A 24,768-nucleotide genomic window follows, 5' to 3' on the forward strand; every position below is an offset into this window, starting at 1 on the left:
GCAATACATTTGACGCAATAGCTAAATTAGAAACACAAGATTGTTTTACCTGAAAATTTCTTTGTGTAATGGACTTGTAGTACCAGGTATTGTATATCAGTTCCCTTGCCCACTTGGAATCCGACATCGTGTGGAAGAGTTAATGTTTTGGCGTCTCTCGCCCAGGCATATAGTACCTGTAAAATATCAAATTTTAGTTATGTTACTCTGGAACAATTTTATTTTTACAATTCAAAATAGTTTATTTGATCGGCCTACTGTTTATTTCAATCATAGGTCTAATGTCATTAAAGACCATCAAATCGCATCGTAATATGAGTATGTACTAAACTTATCTCCATCACGTTTTTAAGACACACAGAGGAGGCTCTCTCGATACCTATTGCTATAGTTGTTAAAGTGGGGTATGTTCGTATGTTGTAAATCACTAACACACTAGTTAATATTTTTTAATTTAAACGTAACTTTTATCGACTATCAGATTAAACTTAGAACTAACAGTGTTGAAAAATAAAAAGGTTATACATGTGTGTTGTATCGTTGGATGTTCAGACTCGAATGAATCTGGTTTTAGTGACTTTTCAGTAGAGCCCTTAATAAGGGTAGCAAGAAAGAAACATGATATATTATGGGTCGTGAATTCGTGAATTTTTGCCATTGTTTTTGTAACACGGTGCGTTGCTTTGTTTTGGTGAAACAACAATTTTTTCTTGAACAAATTAGGCCTTTTCTTTGCGATTTCGGTCTTTAAACACTCCAATAAACCAATATAGTAGTCTATTGATAGTAGTTGATTGTTTCTCCATGTTTCAAATCATCATCAGGGCTTTTCATTCTGGGTGGAATGTTTGCCGCTCTTACTTAGAGCTTTCTGATTCGCTTATTGCGGTGAATCACTCCGCATTCCACTTGTATGTTGTCAAAGTTTGTTGTATGACTTGGCTTTAGTTACAATTTTCTTCCACTCATTTCGATATGTGCATAGTTCCCTCCAGTTTCTCACTTTCAGAATTTTGATATCTCTCATGACCTGGTCCTCCCATCTCTATCTGGGTCTTCCCCTTGGTCTTTCAGTATCTGGTTTCCATCTGGTGATCTTCTTAATCAGTAGGTCGTTTTTCCTTCTCTGTATGTGTCCCAGCCATCTCAGCCTCTGTGCTTTAATCAATTTAACTATATCTTCTCCCTTCATCATGTCTCTTAGTTCATGGTTCATTCTTCTCATTTCTCCGTTGTCCATTCTTATCGGGCCCATGATCCGTCTGAGGATTTTTCTTTCGAATATTCTCAATTTTTCTTCATCTTTTTCCGTGAGGCACATTGTCTCAGCTGCGTATGTAACTACTGGTCTGAGTGCAACTCTGTATATTTTCAATTTTGTATTTCTGGATAAGTTCTTGTCCTTCATAAGCCTATGATATCTCCAGTATGTTTTGTTGCCTGCTAGTATTCGTTCCGTTATTTCTTCACTTCTCTTGTTTAGGCCATTCACTATTACTCCCAAATATTTAAATTGTAGGACTCTTTCAAAAGTGTAGTTTTCTATTTTGATTTCACTCGTCCTGTTATCTTCTCTTCTAGAGCAGAGTAGATGTTTTGTTTTTCCTTCGTTAATTTCTAGACCTCTTTTCCGTGCTTCTTTTGTCAGGATTGTTACTGCTTCTTTTAATCTGTCCTTGTCTCTTCCCATAAGAACTAAATCATCTGCAACTATTTGTGTTGAGGAGTTGACTATAGTTCCTTTAATTCTTCTGGCATTGACTGTTCCTTCTACTCCTACGTTGAATAATGTGGTTGACAGGGAATCGCCTTGTCGTACTCCTGTTTCTATTGCAATTGATTTTGTGCTACCTTCTTCTGTTGTTACTTTAGCTCGAGATCCATCCATGGTAATTTTTGTTAATCTGATTAATTTTTAATAAATAATTTATTTCTTCCAATACAAAGGTTTGTCTGAAGTCTACGGAGGGGATGTGGAGTTCTATGTTGTGTTCGTGGCATTTTTCGATTGTTTGTGTAACTGTGTGGATCGCATCTGTAGTGGATCTGCCTTCTCTGAATCCTTGCTGATGTTGCAAATATTCAACGAAAATAATTCATTGTGGGTCCCAAAATACAGTTCAACCTTTCCGATGGTTTGTTGCGACTTTAGTTGCTTTGGACTGTTTTCTCCGGGTGCTGTCCACTTAGATGACTGCCGATTTGATTCCGGAATGAAGTGGTGGATCCATATTTCATCCAATGTGACATATCGACGCAATCACAAACTTATTCCGATTAAACATGTCCAAACAGCGCCGGGATTCATAAAGTCCTTGGTGTTTTTGCTTTGGTGTGAGAAAACGCGGCACGCATTTGGAAAACAGCTTTCTCGTAGCCACATGTTCATGTCATCATCATCATCATTCAGTCCTTTGCGTCCACTGCTGGACATAGGCCTTCCTCATTTTTGTCCATTGTGCTCTATTTTGAGCACTTTGCATCCAATCTCTTGACATTTTCTTGAGATCGTCAGTCCAACGAGTAGGTGGTCTTCCTCTACTTCTTTTGTCTAATCTCGGCCTCCACTGAAGTAATCTCTTCGTCCACCTCCCATCACTGATTCGGGCGACGTGTCCGGCCCAGTTCCATTTCAGGGTGGCAATTCGGGAAATTACATCGGTAACTCCTGTTCTTCGTCTTAAGTCTTCATTTCTAACTCAGTCACGAAGCGATATACTCAGCATTGACCTTTCCATTTTCCTCTGAGCTATTTGCAGCATTTTAGAAGTTGTAGCTGTCAATGTCAAAGTTTCGGCACCATAAGTCATCACAGGCAACATACATTGGTCAAATGTTTTACGTTTTAAAGAAATTGGTATTTCGCTTTTAAAAAGATGTCTTTGACTTTTCCATAGGCTGCCCATGCTAGGTTTATTCTTCTTCGTAATTCGCATGTTTGGTTGTCTCTTGTGATCTTTACTTCGTGTCCAAGGTATATTTATTTTTCCACTATCTCTACTTCGTTCCACTAGCTCTACATGCTCTACGAAGTAGATCATGTTCATGAATAATAGTCAAAATGCTACCCTTTGATAATTTTAGAGTGTCAGCTATCTCTTGCAACTTCACTTTGCAGTTTTCCATAATGATGTTCAGCATTTTATCGATGTTTTTGGGAAACACTCGGTAGTACTTTTTGAGCCATTGCTCAGTTTGGACTGTATTTTTCTCATCAAATAACAGTAATAAATCAACACACGAAATTGCTTTGAATCCATTGTTTATAAAAATCACAAAAGTAGCGTCACTTCAAACACTGTAACTCTGTAAAGAATAATTCGAATGACAACGAATAACATTTTGTAACGTTCAGTATGCTTTGAAGATCTTGGAGCTTGAAGGCTTTGGAGCCCTTGTCTCTAAATACACTCTAATTATTTTCAGCCTCTTCTTCTATACGTGCCATCTCCGTGACGGAGGTTGTCAATTGTCATGGCTATTCTGATCTTAGATGCTGCTGCTCTGAATAGTTCGATTGATGTGCATCCGTACCATTCCCTCAAGTTACGCAACCATGAGATTCTTCTCCTTTCTACACTTCTTTTGCCCTGAATTTTCCCTTGTATAATTAATTGAAGTATGTTGTATCTCTCATTACGCATAACATGCCCCAAGTCATGCAGCTTTCGTATCTTGATGGTTTCCAATATTTCTATTCTCTTTTTGACTCTTCTCGTGACTTCGTTGTTTGTTAAACGCTCGGTCCATGATATCTTCAGGATTCTTCTATACACCAACAGTTCAAATGCTTCCAACTTTTTAGCAGTCGACGCGTTAAGTGTCCATGCTTCTATCCCGTAAGGCAGAGTCGAGAAAATATAACACCTTGCCATCCCAAATCTCAAGTCTAATGTGAGTTGTCTTGCACAAAGTACCTTTCTCATTTTATTGAAGTTTGTTCGTGCTTTCTCTATTCGAACTTTGATTTCTTTGGAGTAATCGTTTGTGTGATTAATTATGGTGCCAAGATAGTTGTAGTTTTCAGCTTGTTCTAAAGTTTTACCGTTAATTGTCAGGCTTTCATCACTATTTGGGGTTTTTGATCCTCATAAGTTTGGTTTTCTTGATGTTTATTGATAATCCATATTCTTCTCCATACTCAACTATCTTGTTTATTAGCTTTTGGAGGTCTTGGAGGTGGTCCTCTATTATGATAGTATCGTCCGCATATCTAATATTGTTAATTGGTGTTCCATTGACCTTTATTCCTGCTGTTTCTACCTCGAGAGCTCTTTTCATAATTTCTTCAGAGTATGCATTGAATAGTAGTGGTGACAATACACACCCCTGTTGCACTCCTCTTTTAATTTCGAACTCTTCTGATATGTGTTCACTAATGCGTATGTGTGCCTGATGTTTATAATATAGATTTGTTATAATTCGAAGGCCATTGTGTTGTAAATGTTTTTCTTTGAGAACGTCCATTAGCTCTTTGTGGCGGATTTTATCGTAAGCCTTGTTGTAATCTATGAAACAGACGTACATATCTTGGTTCGCATCCAAGCACCTCTGGATTAGTACGTTAAATGCAAAGAGAGCTTCACGGGTACCTACGCCTCTACAGAATCCAAATTGGGTTTCGTCAATATCCATGTCAATTGTATTTTCAAGTGTTTGGTAAATGCGTTTAAGAATGATCTTTGACGGTTAGGACTATCGAAATCAAATGTCAAATGGAAAATTCGTTGGAGTCGCCATCTCATGGTTAGGCCCGGAACTTATTGACCCTACGTATTATATAAATTGTATATCCCGTAACAACTTACGAGTAGGTACATAAACAAAAAAGAGCATAAAACTTACGTGATTTCCGTCTAAACAAGAAGTTGATTTCTTCAAGGGACCATATGTTTCTGTAGCCGCCATTTCCCCGCAGTCCCTAATAAAAAATATACTCGTTATACATTTAATACCACTGAAATATAGTAGACATTGTTATACCATTGTTCATCGTCGGAGCCCGGTGTAGTGCATCCAAATAGCAACATATGATGGGCAACGTTCATCGTGGCATTGGGCTCAAACCCCACTGAAACAATAAAAAGATCAACTTAACACCAATTTCGTAAAAACAATATATTGTTAGTATATAATATAGTCACATATAACTGTGAAGTGATCTGTGAATACAGGGTGTTTCATTAATAATTGTCCATATAGTAACTGGAGAAACCTTAGCACAAAATACGAAGATTTAAGACTGATTCTCATTATAGCGCAAGGCAAGTGCTCGGCATGGGCAAGGCATCGGCTCGGCAAAATACATTTTACATAAAATCTTATGCACTGCACGGGATGTAATTCACACTATGCGTGCAAGGCACCGGCAAGCGACGGGCTTTGCATGCGACGTTCTTTTCGAAACAATCTTTGCCTAGCATGTGCCGTGAAGGTCACTACAGTGTGAATCTCGTACCGGCAAGCAATCTGCAATCGTGGTTATTTTAGTTACAACGTAGTAAGTTAGAATATAGTATATTTTTTAGTTTTTTTAATGGTAGATACCTCGAGATTTTTTTATATGTTACTTATAGAATATAGTTTATTTTGAAAATATAAAAACATTTAAATATTAAAAAAAAATAAAAGTATTTTTTAAAATGTGTGGAAGATAAAAACTCTAAACATCCATCCTTGGAGATAGGCCTCCTCCTCCTTCTTCCATGCTTCTTTATCTTGGTCAAATGGAATCCATTTGCATACAAATGGATACAAATTAAAAACTATAATTAACCCAAATAAACTGCTCGTCAAAAGTTGGGGATATAGAAAAGTATGCTAAATTTTCATACTTGATTTTTTCGTGAACAGATTAACCGATTCCGGTATTTTTTTATTATTTTAGATTTTTCTTTAGTATTTACACAGTCATGCAAAGGTTTACTCAAACTTTTTTTTTGTACTTATACCAGGTGGAAGAAAAGAAATGTTTTTCTTATGTTAAATTTGTGACCCCCTGTAGGAACGACGAGATACAAATTTTAGTATACGTTGGAATCGTATCGTAGTCTTATGTTTTATGAACATTTTGTTTTTTGAATGTCCCTGGTATCTTTAGAAACAAAAAAATAGACAGATTTGTAATTGTAACATGCGTTTTAACCGAATCAAAAGTTTGAGACACCTTGAAAGGAGGAAAAGGCTCAAAGGCGAGTATACAGTAGACCTCGATGTTATGTTGTAGTCTCATATTTTGTGAATATTTATTTTTTTTTATTTTTTTGATATCTTTAATAACAAAGAAACTAGACGGTATTACTCTTTAATATGTTTTTTAACTGACGACATGCGTCACATATGTTAAACATAGAAACACACATTAAAGAGTAATACCGTCTAGTTTCTTTGTTATTAAAGATATCAGAGAAATTAAAAACTACAATATTCAGAAAATGTGAGACTACAACATAATGTCGACGTATACTCACCTTTGTGCCTTTTCCTCCATACAAAGTGTCTCAAACTTTTGTTTCGGGTAAAACACATGTTATATTACCAACCCGTCTATTTTTTTGTTTCTAAAGATATCAGGGACATTCAAACAACATGTTCACAAAACATAAGACTACAATACGATTCTCATGTATACTCACAAATTTGTACCTCGTCCTCCCTACAGGGTGTCTCAAACTTAACATAAGAAACATATTTCTTTTCTTCCACCCGGAATAAGTACAAAAAATAAGTTTGAGTAAACCTTTGCAAAACTATGTAAATACTAAAGAAAAATCTAAAATATTAAAAAAATAACGGAATCCGTCTGTTCGCGAATAAATCAACTAGGAAAATCAGCATAATTTTTTATATCCCTAATTTTTGACGAGCAGTTTATAATAATTCATCATTATAAGTATACCTCTTCAATTCTAAATTAAAATTTAATATGGTGGAGACAATAAATAGTTTCAGTAGGTACATACCTTAAGCAGACTGCGAGTTTTTGCATCGGTGAAATGGATTCCCGGAAAGAAGTATTTTGTTTTTGAAGAGGTCCCTCAATATGCGCCAATAAGTTACTAAATTCGTCCATTGTCATTCGGTAATATTTAAAAAATTTTGTCTGATCGTCTAAAAGTTCGGGGTGTAACGTTACAAATTCTCCTTCTTCATTGCGTTGTTTTAGCATTTTATGCACCCAAAAACGTCTTTTTCTGTATCTGCAATATTTGTTTTCATTTTCTGTTTCTTCGTCTAATAATAGAGCAATTTTTATTAGCGTGGACGTTTTAAACATTGTTCACTACACAAAGCACACAAAGCAACTATCCCGGGGCAAGCCTGTCTCAGTGTGAATTGGCTGTGAAAACCTTGCCCGTGCCGAGCGTGTGCCTTGCCGATTCCTTGCACGTCTAATGAGAATCGGCCTTTAACCTAAAACACTTAAATAAAATGTGGTTCCTTACTAACTTACAGGGTGTTTTATCTAAAAATTTAAAAACTATTTTTGCTTAGCATTTTAAAACTATTCGACGTATCCTTTTCATACTTGGCAGGAAGTATAGGTACTGTACAAACTACAAAATTATGTTAAACTTTTTTGGCTATTACCAGAGGCGTACGACGGGGGAAAGTGAATGGTTGACCCTTTCCAAATTCTACGCCACTGGCGGCATTGCTATTTTAGTTCAATTTTTGGATTCTCCAATACTTTCTATGAAAATAATATACTCTTCATTCATAACGATATAGTCATTAGTTTTCGAGATTTTTGAAGTTAAAAATGAAACGACACGGTTATTTTGAATAATGTATTGTGTCGCTTCACTTTTAATTTCAAATATCTCGAAAACTAATCATTTTATCGTTACGAATGAGGAGTATATTATTTACATAAAAAGTATTGGAAAATCAAAAAATTACACTAAAATAGCAATTTCGTCAGTGGCGTAGAATTTGGGAAGGGTCAACCAGCCACTATCCCCTGTCGTACGCCTCTAGTGGTAGCTAGAAACGTTTATTTATCGTAATTTAGTAGGGTGAGCAGTACCTATTATCATGTATCATATATGAATCATATTATTTTCATAAATTAATCAAAATAACTGTGCCGTTTCATATTTAACTTCAAATATCTCGAAAACTAATGACTTTATCGTTACCAATGAAGAGCATATTATTTACGTAGGAAGTATTGGAGAATCTAAAAATGACACTAAAATAGTATATCCTCCACTGGCGTAGAATTTGAGAAGGATCAACCATTCACTATCCCCTGTCGTACGTCTCTGGTAGTAGCTAGAAACGTTTGTTTATCATAGTTTAGTAGGGTGTATAGTAGTCGCACTTTCTGCTAAGTATGAAAAGGATACGTCGAATAGTTTTAAAATGCTGAGCAAAAATAATTTTTAAATTTTTAGATAAAACACCCTGTAACTCAGTAAGGAACCACATTTTATTTAACTGTTTTAGGTTAAATCCTTGTATTTTGTACCAAGGTTTCTCCAGTTACTATATGGACAATTATTAATGAAACACCCTGTATAACTGTAAAGCGATATGAACTGTGATCAATGGAAATGGGCTGGACACGTTGCCAGAATGAAGGACGGAAGATGGACTCGCAAACTAGTTGAATGGAGACCAAGAGCCGATAAACGTAGCAGAGGAAGACCACCAACACGATGGCAAGACGACTTACGAAGGACAACAAAAACTGGATACAGAAAGCACAGGATAGAACATTTTGGAGACAAACAGGGGAGGCCTATGTCCAGCAGTGGATTGAGAGAGGCTGATGATGATGAACTGTGAAGTTAAACGAGAAAAACTAAGAACATCGAAAGCGACCAAGACGAATCATTGAAAACGAGATTAAGTTTCCGAAACAATTTTTTTATAGAGATTTTCCATTACTAAGTTGTCTACGGGACCGTTGGCACTATTGAATTCCGGTCATAGAAATAGACGGCCGTGTCATTTTCCATTTACAGAGAAGGTCCAACGCGGCATGTTTCGTTACTGTGGCCCCAGCATAAGTGAACGCCTTATTCAGATTATTTAAAAGTTTTAAATAATTTAAAATTAAATTATTACAGCAATAGAAGAAAGTGTGACCCAATTCTTTATGCTTACCTATATAAAAACTCTTGTCGTCCACTATTCGAACTGGAGTACATATGTACAATTCAGGCTGAAACAAAAAAATAATTATTATTAACACTAAAACATAAAAGCTCTGATAGGGCACTTACACAGTCATTAATAATTACATTACTTTATCAGAATGACATTAATAATGATCGTGTAAGGTAGACAAAGTTGGAAAGATAAACAGTAATGATGCGAATCCGGATTTTCTGATTTCGGCACATCATCATTGTAAGCGAGAGGGGATATTGATCAGCATCATCACGTAGTGATAAAATTGTGTAAAATTAGCAACCAAAGTGATAACAAACAAACTGAAGAAATTATTACATTAGCAGAAGAACAACAAGGTTTTAGGTCGGGAAGATCATGCATTGACGCTATATTTATAATGAGGCATGTTCAAGAGAAATCGTTAGAATACAACAAACCGGCATATTTATGTTTCGTGGACCTTAAGAAAGCATTTGACAGGGTTAAACCAGGGGCGGCCCGTCGGGGCAGGCAAGGTAGGCGCCGCCTAACATCTTCAAATGTACAATACAATAATAAATTATTTAATGTAAAGACTGAAATACTTTTGTACACACTTATGACAACAGGTAAAAGGGGGAGAAGTGTACTTTTGAAGTGTGTAAAATTAATAATTCTTAGCTGAGCGCTTTCGGCTTATAAAGCCATCTTCGGAGCTATGGTCAAAAAGGTCAAAATACCACTATGAAGAGAGATGGGTTCCATTTATGATATGAAATACTTCTGTTTCTTATGTAGTTTTTTATTGGTTGGAAAAAACCTTGTCTGTCTGTTTAAAAAATTGTTCAATTTGCTGTTGGTTATTTTTGTATCCAGAAAAGTTAAACATCAAGAACGAGCACAAAGGACTTTCACACGAAAATTACATTATATATAAAACGAATATTTGATCATGGTAAGGTCAATTGAATACTACGGTGTCAGTTAGCAGAATTCAGCAACTACAGGAACTTCTTCCTTGTGGATTATCAAATTTTTATTCCTTACCGTTTACAAGATAATAAAAAATAACAAAGTTATGTCTGTAATTTGGAATAAATTCAATAGTTCAAAAAATAATAATTGTTTTTTTGAAAAATGATTAGACCTGTCGATTAGAATTTCAATATAATTTTATCAAAGAAAAAAAGTAGGACGTTACACTGATAAAGGTTAAGTTTCCGCGGAGATAGTCCGAAAGAGACCTTTAACGCAGTAAAACGAACCAGTTGTAATGAGCAGAGAAGATAAAAAATACGAAGAGCTATTTCGAATAGAAAGTGACGGTACCACGACAGACGAAAACGACAAGAAGAGAAAAGAGGAAGAATTGGAACGGGCTTTTAACAAAAGTCGAAAAATAAGCAGATCTCCCTCCTACAGAAAGGAGAAAATGGAGGAGAATGTACAAAAAATTATGGAAATGATGGCAGGAGTAAGTTTAAAAATCGAGGAACAATCAAGAGAACTTAGCGAGATGCGTAGAGAGCAGAAAGAATATAGAGATGAAATAAGAGAGCTACGCCAGGAGAATACAACATTAAGAGCAGAAAACACGAAACTAAAACAGGCAGTTTATCAAATAGAAGAACGGCTTGAAAGTTTAGAAAATCAAAAAAGGCGGAAAAATATAATTATACAGGGTTTGAACATAGATACAAATGGCCCAGATATCCTAAAACATGCAATGAAAAATTTTATGCAGACAGAATTAGAAGTAGATGTACAAATAGAGAAGGCTCTGAAGTTAGGAGAAAAAGTTTGTTTGGTTGAGCTTGAAAAGGAAGAAGATAAAGAAAAATCATGCGAAACAAAATCAAATTGAGAAATCGAGAAGAAGGTCCAGTTAATATCAACGATGACCTATCAAAGAACGACAGAATTGTACAGAAACGTGTCAGACAAAAAGCGCAAGAACTAAGAAAGGAAGGGAGAAAAGTGAAAGTAGGGTATAAGAAAATATATGCCGATCATGAAATATGGCGCTGGGATGGAATGAACCAAACGTTGGTGGTAGAGACCAAAGCAAAAAACTAAGCAATAGCAATGAAAGGAAACAAATTACGACGAAAAAATGCAAAGAAGAGGATTACGAACTATGGAAATAAAACAAATCAAGACAGCAATAAAAAAGAAAAGCCGAAAAATGACAAGATACAGTTTGCAACAGAGATAAATAAGACGGAAACGACGCAGGCAATGGACAAGAAAATAAGTAAAGATAACAAAAAGAAAACTAAAGTCAACTTGGGTACATGGAATGTAAGAGGCACATACGAAACAGGAAAACTCAAAGAATTAATTAGAGAAATTAAAAGATATAATGTAGAAATAATAGCTTTACAAGAGACAAAACAATTGGAGACAGAAATAGTAGAAATAGAAGACGTGGTATTTTTTAAAAGCGGGGGAGAAACCAGAAGGTTAGAAACAGGTTTTATAATACAGCGAAAATGGAAGGAAAGAGTAATGGCATTCCAACCAATATCAGATAGATTATGCACAATAAGATTAAAAGGGGACAAACGAAACATAAGTATAATAAATGTACACGCACCGATTGAAGATGCCACAGAAGAAGAAAAAGATGAATTCTACGAGCAATTGGAAAGAGAATATGATAAATTACCAGGGGTTGACATCAAAATAATAATGGGAGACTGCAACGCCAAAGTCGGAAGAGAGAATATATACGAACACATAATAGGGAAATATAGTAAGCATGAGGTGTCGAACGATAATGGCCAAAGAATAATAGGCTTTGCAACAGAAAGGCAAATGGTGATAAGAAGCACACAATTACGCCGAAAAGATATATATATATATATATATATATATATATATATATATATATATATATATATATATATATATATATATATATATATATATATATATATATATATATATATAACGGAACGTGGATTTCCCCTGATAAGAAGACAGTAAATCAGATAGACCATATTTTAATAGAGAAGAAGCATGCAAATAATGTAATAAATGTAAAGAGCATGAGAGGAGCGGACTGTAACTCTGACCACTACTTGGTGAGAGCAGAATACAAAATCGAGCATAACATAAAGCGAAACAATAAAACAACGGAAAAAATTGGAAAACAATTCAACATAGGACTACTAAAAGATAACAACACACAGAGGAAGTATGAACAGGGAATAACCAACAGACTAAACAGGGAACAAGAAACGTCAAGCCCAGACAAACAATGGCAAAATATCAAAGAAGCAATCTGAACACAAGTAAAGCAATCCTAGCGAAAACCAAAAGAAAACACAAAACAAAAGATTGGTATGATGAAGAATGTCAAGAAGTAGCAGAAGCAATAAGAAAAGTAAGACTCAAAAATCTCACAAATGACGAAGAAAGCACTAGAGAAGAATACAGAGAATTGAGACAAATCATGAAAAGAAAATGTAGAAGCAAAAAGAGAAAATACAATGAGAACAAACTGAAAGAAATAGAAGAAAAATTTCAAAAAAAAAGAAATAAGATCATTCTACCAGGAAGCAAAAAAAATGGAAAGAGGATATCAAAAAAACAACCCATATATGAGAGATGATAAAGGGATGTTGCTAAATGAGCCGGAAAAAATAATGGAAAACTGGCAAAACTATTTCACAGAACTGCTAAATAAGAGCGAAGTACAAAAGGAAACAAGCCATGAAATTGAAGATGATCAGATAGCAATAGAAATACCCACAGAACAAGAAATAAAGAACGAAATAAAGAGCTTGAAAAATAACAAAAGCCCAGGAATAACAGAAATATCGGCCGAAATGATAAAATCAGGAGGGAAAAGACTACAGAAAGAGATATATGACCTGATAAAAAGAATATGGGACGTAGAAAAAATGCCAGAAGAGTGGACCATAGCAAGAATATGCCCTATACATAAAAAAGGTGATAGAATGCTATGCTAAAACTACAGAGGCATCGCACTATTAGAAATAGTTTACAAAATCTTGGCACAAAGTATAAGAAAAAGGCTAAGTCAATATTCGGAAAAAATACTGGGGGAATACCAGGCAGGTTTTAGAAACAACAGATCAACGACTGACCAAATATTTGCCTTAAAAGAAATACAGACTACCTGTTACGAACATAAAACAGTACTATATGCTTTGTTCATAGACTTTAGGCAGGCTTACGACACAGTAAATAGACAGCAGATGTACGAACTGATGAAAGAACTGGGGATACCAAGTAAAATTGTTAGGATGATAAAGATGACGATGGAAAACACAACAAACGAAATAGCTTGGCAAGGGTATACATCCAAAAAGTTTGAAACCAAGGAAGGATTACGACAAGGAGACCCACTATCAACAATGGCATTCAATCTAACATTGGAAGGAATAATCAGGAAAAGCAGAATAAACATGCAAGAAACGATATTTAAAAACGGCCACCAATGCATAGCATTTGCAGATGATCTGACGCTATTAGCAACAAGCAAAAAAGAACTACAAAAGTTAATGAAAAACATAATAACGGAAGCCAAAAAATTCGGACTTAAAATAAATGAAGAAAAGACAAAGTATATGATAATGGGAGAGATCCAAAAAGAAAAAGAGAATAACATCATAGTACAAATAGATGGAGAAAAAACATACTCGTTCAAAAGAGCCAAAGAAATTATTTACCTGGGAGCCAAAATAGATGAAAATGGTCATGAAGAAGGGGAGATAAAGGCAAGAATAGCTAAAGGAAATAAAAAATATGGAGCATTACGCACGTTATTGAAATCCAAATACGTATCAAGAAAAACAAAAATAAGAATTTATAAGACTGTTATCAGACCTACAGTAACATACGCAAGTGAAACATGGGTGCTCAAAATGTCAGAAACAGACCTATTAGAAAGATGGGAGAGAAAAATGCAAAGAGCAATATATGGAGGTGTGAAAATAGAAGGTCAGTGGAGAAGAAGAACCAATAAAGAATTGGAAGAACTATATCAAGAGCCAACGATTACGACGACGATCAAAGCACAGAGAATACGATACTTGGGGCACATAGAGAGAATGGGAAGTAAACGAATGCCAAAAATGGTACTCTCACGAAGACCAATACAAAAGAGGAGGAAAGGCAGGCCAAGGAAAAGATGGAAGGACAGTGTATATGAAGACTTGAAGAAAAGTAACATTGAGAGATGGAAAGAACTAGCATTGGACAGAATGAGATGGAGAGAGGTGGTGAAGGAGTGTATAAAAAGACTGAAGTGTATTTAAATAAAATTTACAAGTTTTATAAGTTATGTAAGTTATACTAAGTTATTTATTATATTATTTATGTAATCAGAAATGTAAACATTTTAGCCCTAGGCCTACAAGGCATGTTGCGCTTAATAAATAATACCTTTTGACCCACTTAATACGTGTGGGAGTGATATGTTGCCCTAGGGCCGTATCCTTAGGAATTTTATCCATCCTTTGGATTTTTCGATGTATTCATTTATATAAGACTTTTGTCTGTTTTTTGAAAGGCTTTGACCTTGTATTTTTTGACTGACTCACTATGTTCTTGTAACACTGATGATGCTCTTGTTACAGAGCGAAAACGTTTTGTTTATATGTTTGTAGCCCTTTAGAGCTTTTTAAACTAATATACCTTTTACCAAGAGGAAAATTTTTTATTAAATTTCACTTGTAATTAATGGTATACAGCCAACTACAGGAAGTTCTTCCTTGTGGATTATCAAATTTTTATTCCTTACCGTTTACAAGATAATAAAAAATAACAAAGTTATGTCTGTAATTTGGAATAAATTCAGTAGTTCAAAAAATAATAATTGTTTTTTTGAAAAATGATTAGACCTGTCGATTAGTATTTCAAATGGAAATTTTTTTCATACAATAATCACGTATACAGGGTGTTCCAATTTAGAGAAATAACGTCATCGTTGATTTTCTTAAATGGCAACACTGTCATTTTAATAGCTATTTTGATAGGGTGTGTAAAGTTATACATAACTACAAAATATTAAATTTTTATTCCTTAACATTTACAAGATAATAAAAAATAACATTAAATCTCTAATTGGGACACCCTGTATCATTATTTTGTATGTAAAAAATTTCGATTTGAAATACTAATCGGCAGGTCTGAACATTTTTCAAAAAAAAAAACAATTATTATTTGAACTATTAAGTTTATTCCACATTACAGACATAACTTTATTTTTTATTATCTTGTAAATGTTAGAAAATAAAAATTTGATATTTTGCAGTTATTTATAACTTTACACGCTCTATCTAAATAGCCATTAAAATAACAGTGTTGCCATTTAAGAAAATGAACGATGACGTCATATCTCTAAATAGGGACACCCTGTATAAATTATTATTGTATGTAAAAAATTTAGATTTGAAATACTAATCGACAGCTCTCAGAATTTTTCAAAAAAACAATTAGTGTTTGAACTATTGAATTTATTCCATTTGGCTGCCACACGCTGTATATTGAGCTTTACTGCACGTTTTACATTTTTATTTTTTAAATGTTTATGGAGTTTTTTGCTGATACTCCTCAAAAAATAAATTTTTTCGTTAACACTTTATTAGGGATTATAATTTTCACAATCATATAATCGAAAATAATATTTTTCGCGGCGTTCATTGAAAGTTCTATTCTTAACGGCATTTTTCGGAGTTATAATTTTCGTAGGCGGCGGCGATGTACACTCTTTGACAAGTATTTACGACAAAGAGTCTTTATCGTAAATACTGGGTCCTTCAACGATTAAAAATAGGGTGAATGGAGATTAGAAAACCAATGAATAGGCTAACAATTGTTGAACCGTATTCAAGCAATTACAATGAGCGATTTTATTGGATTTCCACCCACTCGCATAAAATCCAGACTTGATTTTGCTCTGCACATGACGCTCCGCCTACGAACTATGACGATAACGAAATAGTCCATATTGTGAGGTCACTCCCGTATGAAAAAAATTCTGGTTCGGTTCTTTGCAGATTACTGTTCAAAAAGTCCCCTTTAAATAGGCTTACCATAATTAGGACCAGCAGGACCCCCGTAACCGGGCGTGTAACGAGTGCGGCGCACGCGGGCGTAACCTCAAAGGGTCGCCAAACCGAAGGTTTGGTAAATAAGACATATTTATTTTAAATGAGATAATCATTTTTTATATACAATTTTAATTATTTCATGAACAGCTAGAAAAATCTCAAAAATCAAATATTGTGTTATTACTGAAAAAATAATTATTCCCGTCCTAAAATGTTGAACTTAAATATTGTGACAACAATATTTTGTTGTTCCTTTCTAATTTTTTTTCTTTGAAGTAGATTGAATTACGCTTGGCATACCATCCAATCGATTTATGTTGTAAATTAAAGCGACACTCATAATAGTCAAATAAACATCAAATCACACCTCTTGACGAGTAGAAACATAAACTAACACCCATAAAACGCAACTTAGCAATTTTACTCCAACAAAAACACAACTTGCTGGATCAAGCAGTTTTACTCATATAAAGTGAATCTTTTAGTGGAATTGATGAAAATTACCCTTAAGTAAACAAATAATACTCTATGAATTATGATTATGTATTTGATTTGAGTATCTTTTCCCTTCTCGTCTATGCGTTTATTAGGCACAAACATTATTTACAGTGACTGGTGAACGGGTGGTTTCCTGCAGTGAAAGGTTTAAAATTTTATTTTATATTGGTGTTAATAATTACCTACGACTACGACTATTATTGCAATATCCGTTGGGTTTGTTCTGCCCTGATTTTAAACGTTTGTTTTCGTGTAAAAAATATTGAACAATATTTTTTATTTATTGTTATTTTAACTGTAAAATTAATTGTGAAAATGGTAAGTATCATAATCATTGCATAGATTAAAAATAATTCATTTTAAATAGTCGATTATAATCGGGTTTCCTCTAATAAAATCCACAATAACTTACAATTTATTTTGAAAAAAAAAAGAAAATAATTAAGACATTGTGTCTACGTAACTTGGAGCCATATCGGAAACTTTTTTATTATTAATTTTACGGAAAAAAATTATTTTTCATAAAATGCTTTGCATAGTCTAAAAACTAAATTGTGTCAATCTTATGAGTACCAAAAATATGAATTTCGATCAAGATACCTTATATTTCACAATATCTAAAATTATTATTATTATGAAAAGTTTTTGGAATTAATTAAAACTATATGTTTTAATATGCAAGTACATCCTTTTAATTGAAATTTTTTTTCTCTCAAATTACAGATACCCAACGCCTTTCTCATTTATTACGAATAATGCGATAACTCTTTTATTGTAATTGATTAATTAATTAATAATAATAAAAGAGTTATCACATTATTTGAAATAACTGAAAAGGGCTAATTATTAATAATAAAAGACTTATCCCATTATTAAGATAAAAAGTTCTTTCTAAAAAGCTTTGCATGGTCTAAAATCTAAGATGCAACCATCAAATCCTATCAAATTTTTTCAATTTTATATGAGATATATGTAAAAAAATATGAGTTTCGATCAAAAATAAAGTACCTTTCTAGATCACAATATATTTCAATTAGAAGGATGTAATTGCATATAGAAACATAGTTTTTAATGCTGAACAACTTTTCATAATAACTTTTCAATATTGTGAAAACTAAACGTACTTTGCTCTTGACTCAAATTCATATTTTTTTGACATACCTCGTATAAGATTCATAAAATTTGATATTTAATGGTTGCATTCTGAGTTGTAGACAATGCAAAACTTTTTATGAAGAATAACTTTTTCTGGTAAAATTAATAATAAAACAGTTCCAATATGGTTCCTAGTTATGTAGATACCCTGTATAAAATTTGTTTGAAAACTTTGAAATGACAAAATATTATTGTTTATTTACTTACATGTATATTTTTAATTTAATATGTAGTCGCCAAATAATTAATTTAATGCATTTAAGTACAACTTTCTCTTAAGCCGGGAAGATAGGGTGGTTTTCTTGCGAAGGGGTTGTAGCTCAATAATCGAAATGCACGTGATTTAATAGTTTATTCTTAGAGTGTATAAGCTATAGGAATTATATCCGCAATACGATATATTTTAAGTTTTCTCAACATTTTTCTCTTAAGTTAAATCAATTAAAGGGTTGTTTGGGGGTGAAGGGGATGAGCTCAAAAATCGAAACTATATAATTTCAAGAGCTCATAAATAGCTCGTAATTCTGCCGCAAAAACCGATTCAATATTCCTATTTTTAAGTAGCGGGGGGCTGACTCAGCCCCCCCCCCCCACCAAAGTATTAAATTCCTGCTCAGTGGAACGAGCTCAAAATTTTTAGTTTGCGGAATATGAAAGCTCATAAATAGCTCATAAATCAGGGCTATTTGTTTTTTAATTTTTGCAAGTGGGGGGGGGCAGCTCAACACGGGTATTTTTAACCGAGTTATTAAGCCTTGAAAATTGCCATTTTCGCATTTTTCAAAAAATTTTAAATCGCGTATAACTCGACAACAATCAATTGTAGAGAAAAATCACAAGACACCTTTTTTGCTCAGAATGACCCAAATTATCTAAAAAAAATTTGTTAGTAATGAAAATATTAATTTTTTGAATTTGTTTAAAAAAATTGTTTAAACAATTTTCCTACCGCGGCACGGGGCACCCTGTGGATTTGTTATAAGCACCTCTTTTTGAGTAAGTTTGTGCAAAAAAATCGAATCGGAATAATTTTGCTAACGGGGGCGACGATACAGCCCGATCTATATGAAACGTTTTATAGGCAAAAATTATTTTTTTCACTTTTTACGATTGTTAAATAAAAAACAAAGCAAAATTAGCTGTACGTCTTCAGGGAATTGTCATCGGCTACCCTCCATATACCTTATAGAACCTTTAAATACCTGTATAAGATTTTTCAGCTTTTTTTCTTCCTTGACTGGGGTATAATGACTTTAATTAACCTGATATAACCTTGGCAAAATAATTATGCACGCCACAGATTAAATTCCGTGATAAATAAATAATATGAATATAATAAATTTATTAATTTTAATGCCATACAGTATAGATTTTGTTTGTTGCAGTGAGAAATAATTCGGTTGCCCTTGTTCCAAACAACTTTCACAAATTAGCAAGTCACAAGATTATTCTTGTTCCGGGACTTCTGCTGTCGTCTATATTTTTCTTTGGTGATAACGTGGAGTAAGGCGGGACCTACATTGGATCCATATTTCTCCGATCCGATCCGACGTCGGATTAAAAAATAAACCCATAGTATTAAATGGCGGCGCCTACTTTAGGGAGTTTTTGTGCACGTAAACGTAACGCATCTTTTTGACATATACGCTTGCGCATTAATGGTTAACTCCCGTAGCTCGATAAGTATTACCTAAAGTAGGGAGTTTTTGTGCACACAAATACGTAAACGTAACGCATCTTTTTGACATGTACGCTTGCGCATTAATGGTTGAACTCCCGGATCTCGATACGTATTACCTAAAGTAACGCTCTGATACGTACGTGAGAACGCATCCCTATCGAGACGAAAGTCACCGAATGCACACGAGGATCTTGCCCGATTACCTACCAAATGAACATTTCATCAGCTCAGCGTACTACCCGTTTATAAACATTTTAAGGTTATAATGGTTATTGGTTTAGTCTATTTGAGTAAAATTATTATGTGTTTGTAATTGGAAATTGGAACTTCATAATAGATTTAAAATTTTATTGTTTTTAAGTTGTCTATTAATAAAGCAAAACAAACAAATCTTGTATTAAATTAAGAAATACAGTGATCACCACAATTAATAAACTAGATAAACAAATGACGACCTATATAGTTTCAGTAAAATTTTCAAATAAATATTACCAAACTATTTACATTATACTGGAATTCTGATGTAGGTACAATAATTTACAACTAAAAAGTAGGTATAAACAAAAATAAAAAAAATTTAACCTAAGGAAAAATAATATTTTTATATTTAAATAGAAGCAATTAAAACCATACAATTTCATCATTCATTTATCTTTTTTTTACATTTGTATATTAATTGTATATTGTGTGAACATTGTTTTATTTTTTTAATGTCAACGGAATTTAAAAATAATAACTTTACGATTTGCTTTACGTTACGTTAAGGCAGTTACAAAAACTACCTATTTTATTCATTCATCCTCTACGACGGGGGGTCACCAATTAGCGGACCGTGGTCCGCATCCGAACCGTGAGCTAGTTTTGTGCGGACCGTCAACAAATTCAGAATATACCTAGTGTTTGGCAATTTTAATTAAAAAACTTTATTAAAAATCGGTAGAGGTCTCACTTAACAGATGAATATCTCAACTCCCTAATGAGACTCAGTTGCACTAACTAAACTCACTCCAAACTTCAGACAGGTTGTACATAAAAAATGTCACTTTTCTCTCTGATAATTTAATTTTGTAAAGAGATTTCCCCTTTATGGTTATACTTACTAATTACTAATTTTGAAATTAAGTAAACTGTAATAATATAAAATTGTCATGTTTCATTTTTTTATATTCATTTTCTCTCTACTATACATATGTTAAGTAGGAGTACTTTTCAGATGTGCATTTAATTAAAATAATTTTCAGATTTAATAAGTTTGCAACAAACGCCTTGCATTGAAACGAATGTAGAAAATATATCATGTTAATTAGCATTTTGTACTATGTATGATTATTTCTTTTAAATTCCTCAGTTTCCTTTCTACAAAATTGAAGATGTCTAAAAACTTCATTAGCATTTAAAATATAAATTCATAATTTTTAAAAATATTCTCAGTAACAATTTACAATACTGCTGTTTTCAAAATATACTGATAATAACATCAAAACGAAAAAAAAACAATCAGATATTATTAGTTTTTCTTTCCATATTAGTCCATGTGTGAGGCCACTTTCGTATGAAAAATGTTTCTGACTCGATTTCTTTGCGGATTCCTGTTTAAAAATGTTCCCTTTTAACAAATCAGAACATAGGCGTAACCAGGGGGGTTTTGGGGGTTGTAACCCCCCCCCCCATTGGGATGTACTTTGAGCTCTATACGCTTAACACCATAGCCCTCAGAGACCTTCCAGTAGTTGTAACCCCCCCTTTGAGGTAGTTGTAACCCCCCCTTAGGATCATCCTGGTTACGCCTATGAATCAGAAGGGTGTCGGGTGAAACAATTTTTTAAGCAAATTCAAAATTACTTTTTGGCCTCGAAAAATGTATTTTTAGGTTTCTTGGGTAATTATAAACAATAAAGGTCTCTTGTCATATTTCTGAAAAGTTGATAGTTTTCGAGTTATAAGTGATTTAAAATCTGAAAAATTCGAAAATATGCATTTGCGATAGGTACTTGAAAATTTTTAAGTTTTAATAAAATGACAGATCTTTTTTATATTTAAGATGACCCAAAAATGCTAAAAACATATTTTCGCGGGCAAAGAAAGTGATGTTTTGAATTTGTTAAAAAATATATTAAACAATTTCTACTTAAAAATTTTGCCCGGCACCCTTCTGATTTGTTTATAGGGGATATTTTTTAACAAGAATCCACAAAGAAACGGAATCAGAACAACCGGACACAGGTAGCATTAAGTGCGGACCCTGGAAGTGTCATAGGTTTTCGAAACGGACCCTCAGGGAAACTAATTGGTGACCCCTGCTCTACGACACGTTAGTTGCTTTACGTATACGGAGATGCGTTACGTTACGTACCAACAAAAACTCCCTATTAACGTTCTGATACGTACGTTCATTGAGAGATGCGATTTTCTAAATCCCCCACTTTTAAACTGAAATTCCCCCAAATTGAAGCTCAAATACCCCAAATTTAAATTTTTGCCGCCACGACTGGTTTCTGACTGACGCGCATGCGCAGTTCGTAGAATTCAAAATTCAAATGCCAATATGATGTCAATTGTCAATGTCATTTCAGGCCTCAGGGAAGGGATTGTTTGTTGTTATTGTTTTGATTTTAATATATTTTTATAATTTGATTAATAACAATAATATTGTTAACATTATATTGATATCAAACTAGCTGATTACCATAATCAGCTACTGAATAAAGATACCTTTCTACACTGGTTTGAAGAGTAGTTATTAAAGTACGAAGTTAAGCTCTATAAATGGACAATGCTTCACACCATAGCAGCTTGATACATTACATTATAAAGCTCAAAAACAGGAATTGAATGGTTAATTACAAAGAACATAAATTTTTCAGTTAATATATTTAAATATGAACCCTCGGAAATAATTTAAATAGTAAGTGTTTTACATGCATGGCATGGCTAATAAGTCGGTTCGCTAAACTCAGACACAACTGGCAAAAACAAAAAAATGACAAATGACCTACTAAAATCACTAGCCAGTTCTGTACGAGTTTAGCGAACAGACTTTAACTGTTCTATGATTTACACATGATGAGCGAGCAGGGTGCTTATTTCTAAAAAAGAAAATTTCTATTTTCATTTATATGTACATTTTACACCATCATTTCATTTTATATCTTATTAGCCATGCCATGCATGTAAAACGTAGAGGTAGACCAATCCATGATTTTTGAATTTTAGTAGTCAAATGTATAGAGAACAGTAAACCAAAATTATACTATTTATCAACAGAGGGCGCTAGAATAATTCATAGGTTCCATAATCTCCGATTATATGAGAGTACAATAATATGCAGTTCTATTCTAATGTTCTATGTACATTCACAAGTTTAATTGACCATGACCCCCTAAAATCCCCCACAATTTTTTTTACCCCCAAAAAATCCCCCAGCCATTACAGCTTAAAAAAATTCCCCCAGACGCTTTCAAATTACCCCAAAAATGGGGGGAAATACCCCAATCTGGCAACTCTGCTCACACGCATCCCTATCGAGACGAAAGTTACCGAATGCACAAGCGGATCTTACCCGATTACGGCGATTACCTTTACCCTTAGACAAGAAATCGACATTTCATCAGAGTATAGAGAATTGCCCGTGTATAAACATTTAAGATTATATTCATTTAGTCTATTTGAGTAAAATTATTCTGTTTGTTATTGGAAATTGGAACTTCATAATTTAAAATTTGATTGTTTTTTAAGTTGTCTATTAATAAAGCAAAACAAACAAATCTTGTATTTAAGAAATACAGTAATCACCACAATAACTTGATAAACAAATTACCTAATTTCAGTAAAAATTTCAAATAAATATGAACAAACTATTTACATTATACTGGAATTCTGATGTAGGTACAATAATTTACAACTAAAAAGTAGGTATAAACAAAAATAAAAAATTTAAAACTAAGGAAAAATAATATTTTTATATTTAAATAGAATCAATTAAAACCATACAATTTCATCATTCACCTTTTTCCTTTTTTTTTATATTTATACAGGGTGAGTCATAACTATAGGGACATAGACTAAGGACAGGTTATTTGGACCAAAATATGGCTATTGGGCCAAATATGCCTTAATAAAATGTTGCTGAGAAAAAAGATACAGGGTGTTAAAGTTAATTTTTGTTTTTCGTTTTTTGCTAATAGTTTCCCTGTATATTTATAAATTGCTATCAAAATTGGCACAGAGGCATAATCTTAGACAAGAAATAGTATTTTACCTACAATTTTACGTTTTGTCATAGAGGGCGCCACGTGGATCATTCCTGATGATCAAATTGAGTCTAAACTTTTTCTGATGAAACTTTTAGTAATTTTTATTAGAAAATATGACGTAAACATCATTTTTACGTAAAATTGGTACTCTTGTTTAAACATGATAATTTCAACCGTTTTCGATAAAAACGCAGTCGAACTGCTTAGAGTCTTAAAAAAGGATTTCAAATATTATTTCGTTTATGAAAAGTATGCTTTGGACTGTCAGATAACTGTTGTTGGTAAATGTCATTTGTTCAGAGTAAATTATTTTTGATGTGACAGTGTAGTGTAGTGTTGCATTTTTTAAAAGTAATCATTACTTTTTTTATTGAAATGCCTCGTCACAATCATTTCAGTTGCAACTTTGTTTATTAGTTTGGTATTTGATATCCCCTTCTGAGTTCCTGAAATCTTCAATTGCATTTTTATCGAAAACGGTTGAAATTATCATGTTTAAACAAGAGTACCAATTTTACGTAAAAATGATGTTTACAACATATTTTCTAATAAAAATTACTAAAAAGTTTCATCAGAAAAAGTTTAGACTCAATTTGATCATCAGGAATGATCCACGTGGCGCCCTCTATGACAAAACGTAAAATTGTAGATAAAATACTATTTCTTGTCTAAGATTATGCCTCTGTGCCAATTTTGATAGCAATTTATAAATATACAGGGAAACTATTAGCAAAAAACGAAAAACAAAAATTAACTTTAACACCCTGTATCTTTTTTCTCAGCAACATTTTATTAAGGCATATTTGGCCCAATAGCCATATTTTGGTCCAAATAACCTGTCCTTAGTCTATGTCCCTATAGTTATGACTCACCCTGTATATTAATTGTATCTATATTGTGTAAACATTGTTTTATTTTTTTAATGTCAACGGATTAAAAATGACTTTACGTTACGTTAGGCAGTTACAAAAACTACCTATTAACGTTCATCATT

At 33.3% G+C, this 24,768-nt stretch overlaps 1 protein-coding gene across 1 annotated transcript in view; it reads right to left on the reverse strand.

The window, feature by feature from the left end:
* Positions 1-24,768, reverse strand: part of LOC126893338 (peptidylglycine alpha-hydroxylating monooxygenase) — a 102,718-nt gene that overhangs the window by 46,896 nt on the left and 31,054 nt on the right. Inside the window, exons 2-5 of the mRNA XM_050663398.1 lie at positions 9,115-9,172; positions 4,984-5,071; positions 4,846-4,921; positions 50-176 (exon numbers count right to left, since the gene is read on the reverse strand). Coding sequence (XP_050519355.1) covers positions 50-176; positions 4,846-4,921; positions 4,984-5,071; positions 9,115-9,172 — 349 coding nt within the window. The remainder of the gene's footprint in view (positions 1-49; positions 177-4,845; positions 4,922-4,983; positions 5,072-9,114; positions 9,173-24,768) is intronic.

This window comes from Diabrotica virgifera, chromosome 10, assembly GCF_917563875.1.
Source record: "Diabrotica virgifera virgifera chromosome 10, PGI_DIABVI_V3a".
NCBI classification, from domain to species: domain Eukaryota; kingdom Metazoa; phylum Arthropoda; class Insecta; order Coleoptera; family Chrysomelidae; genus Diabrotica; species Diabrotica virgifera.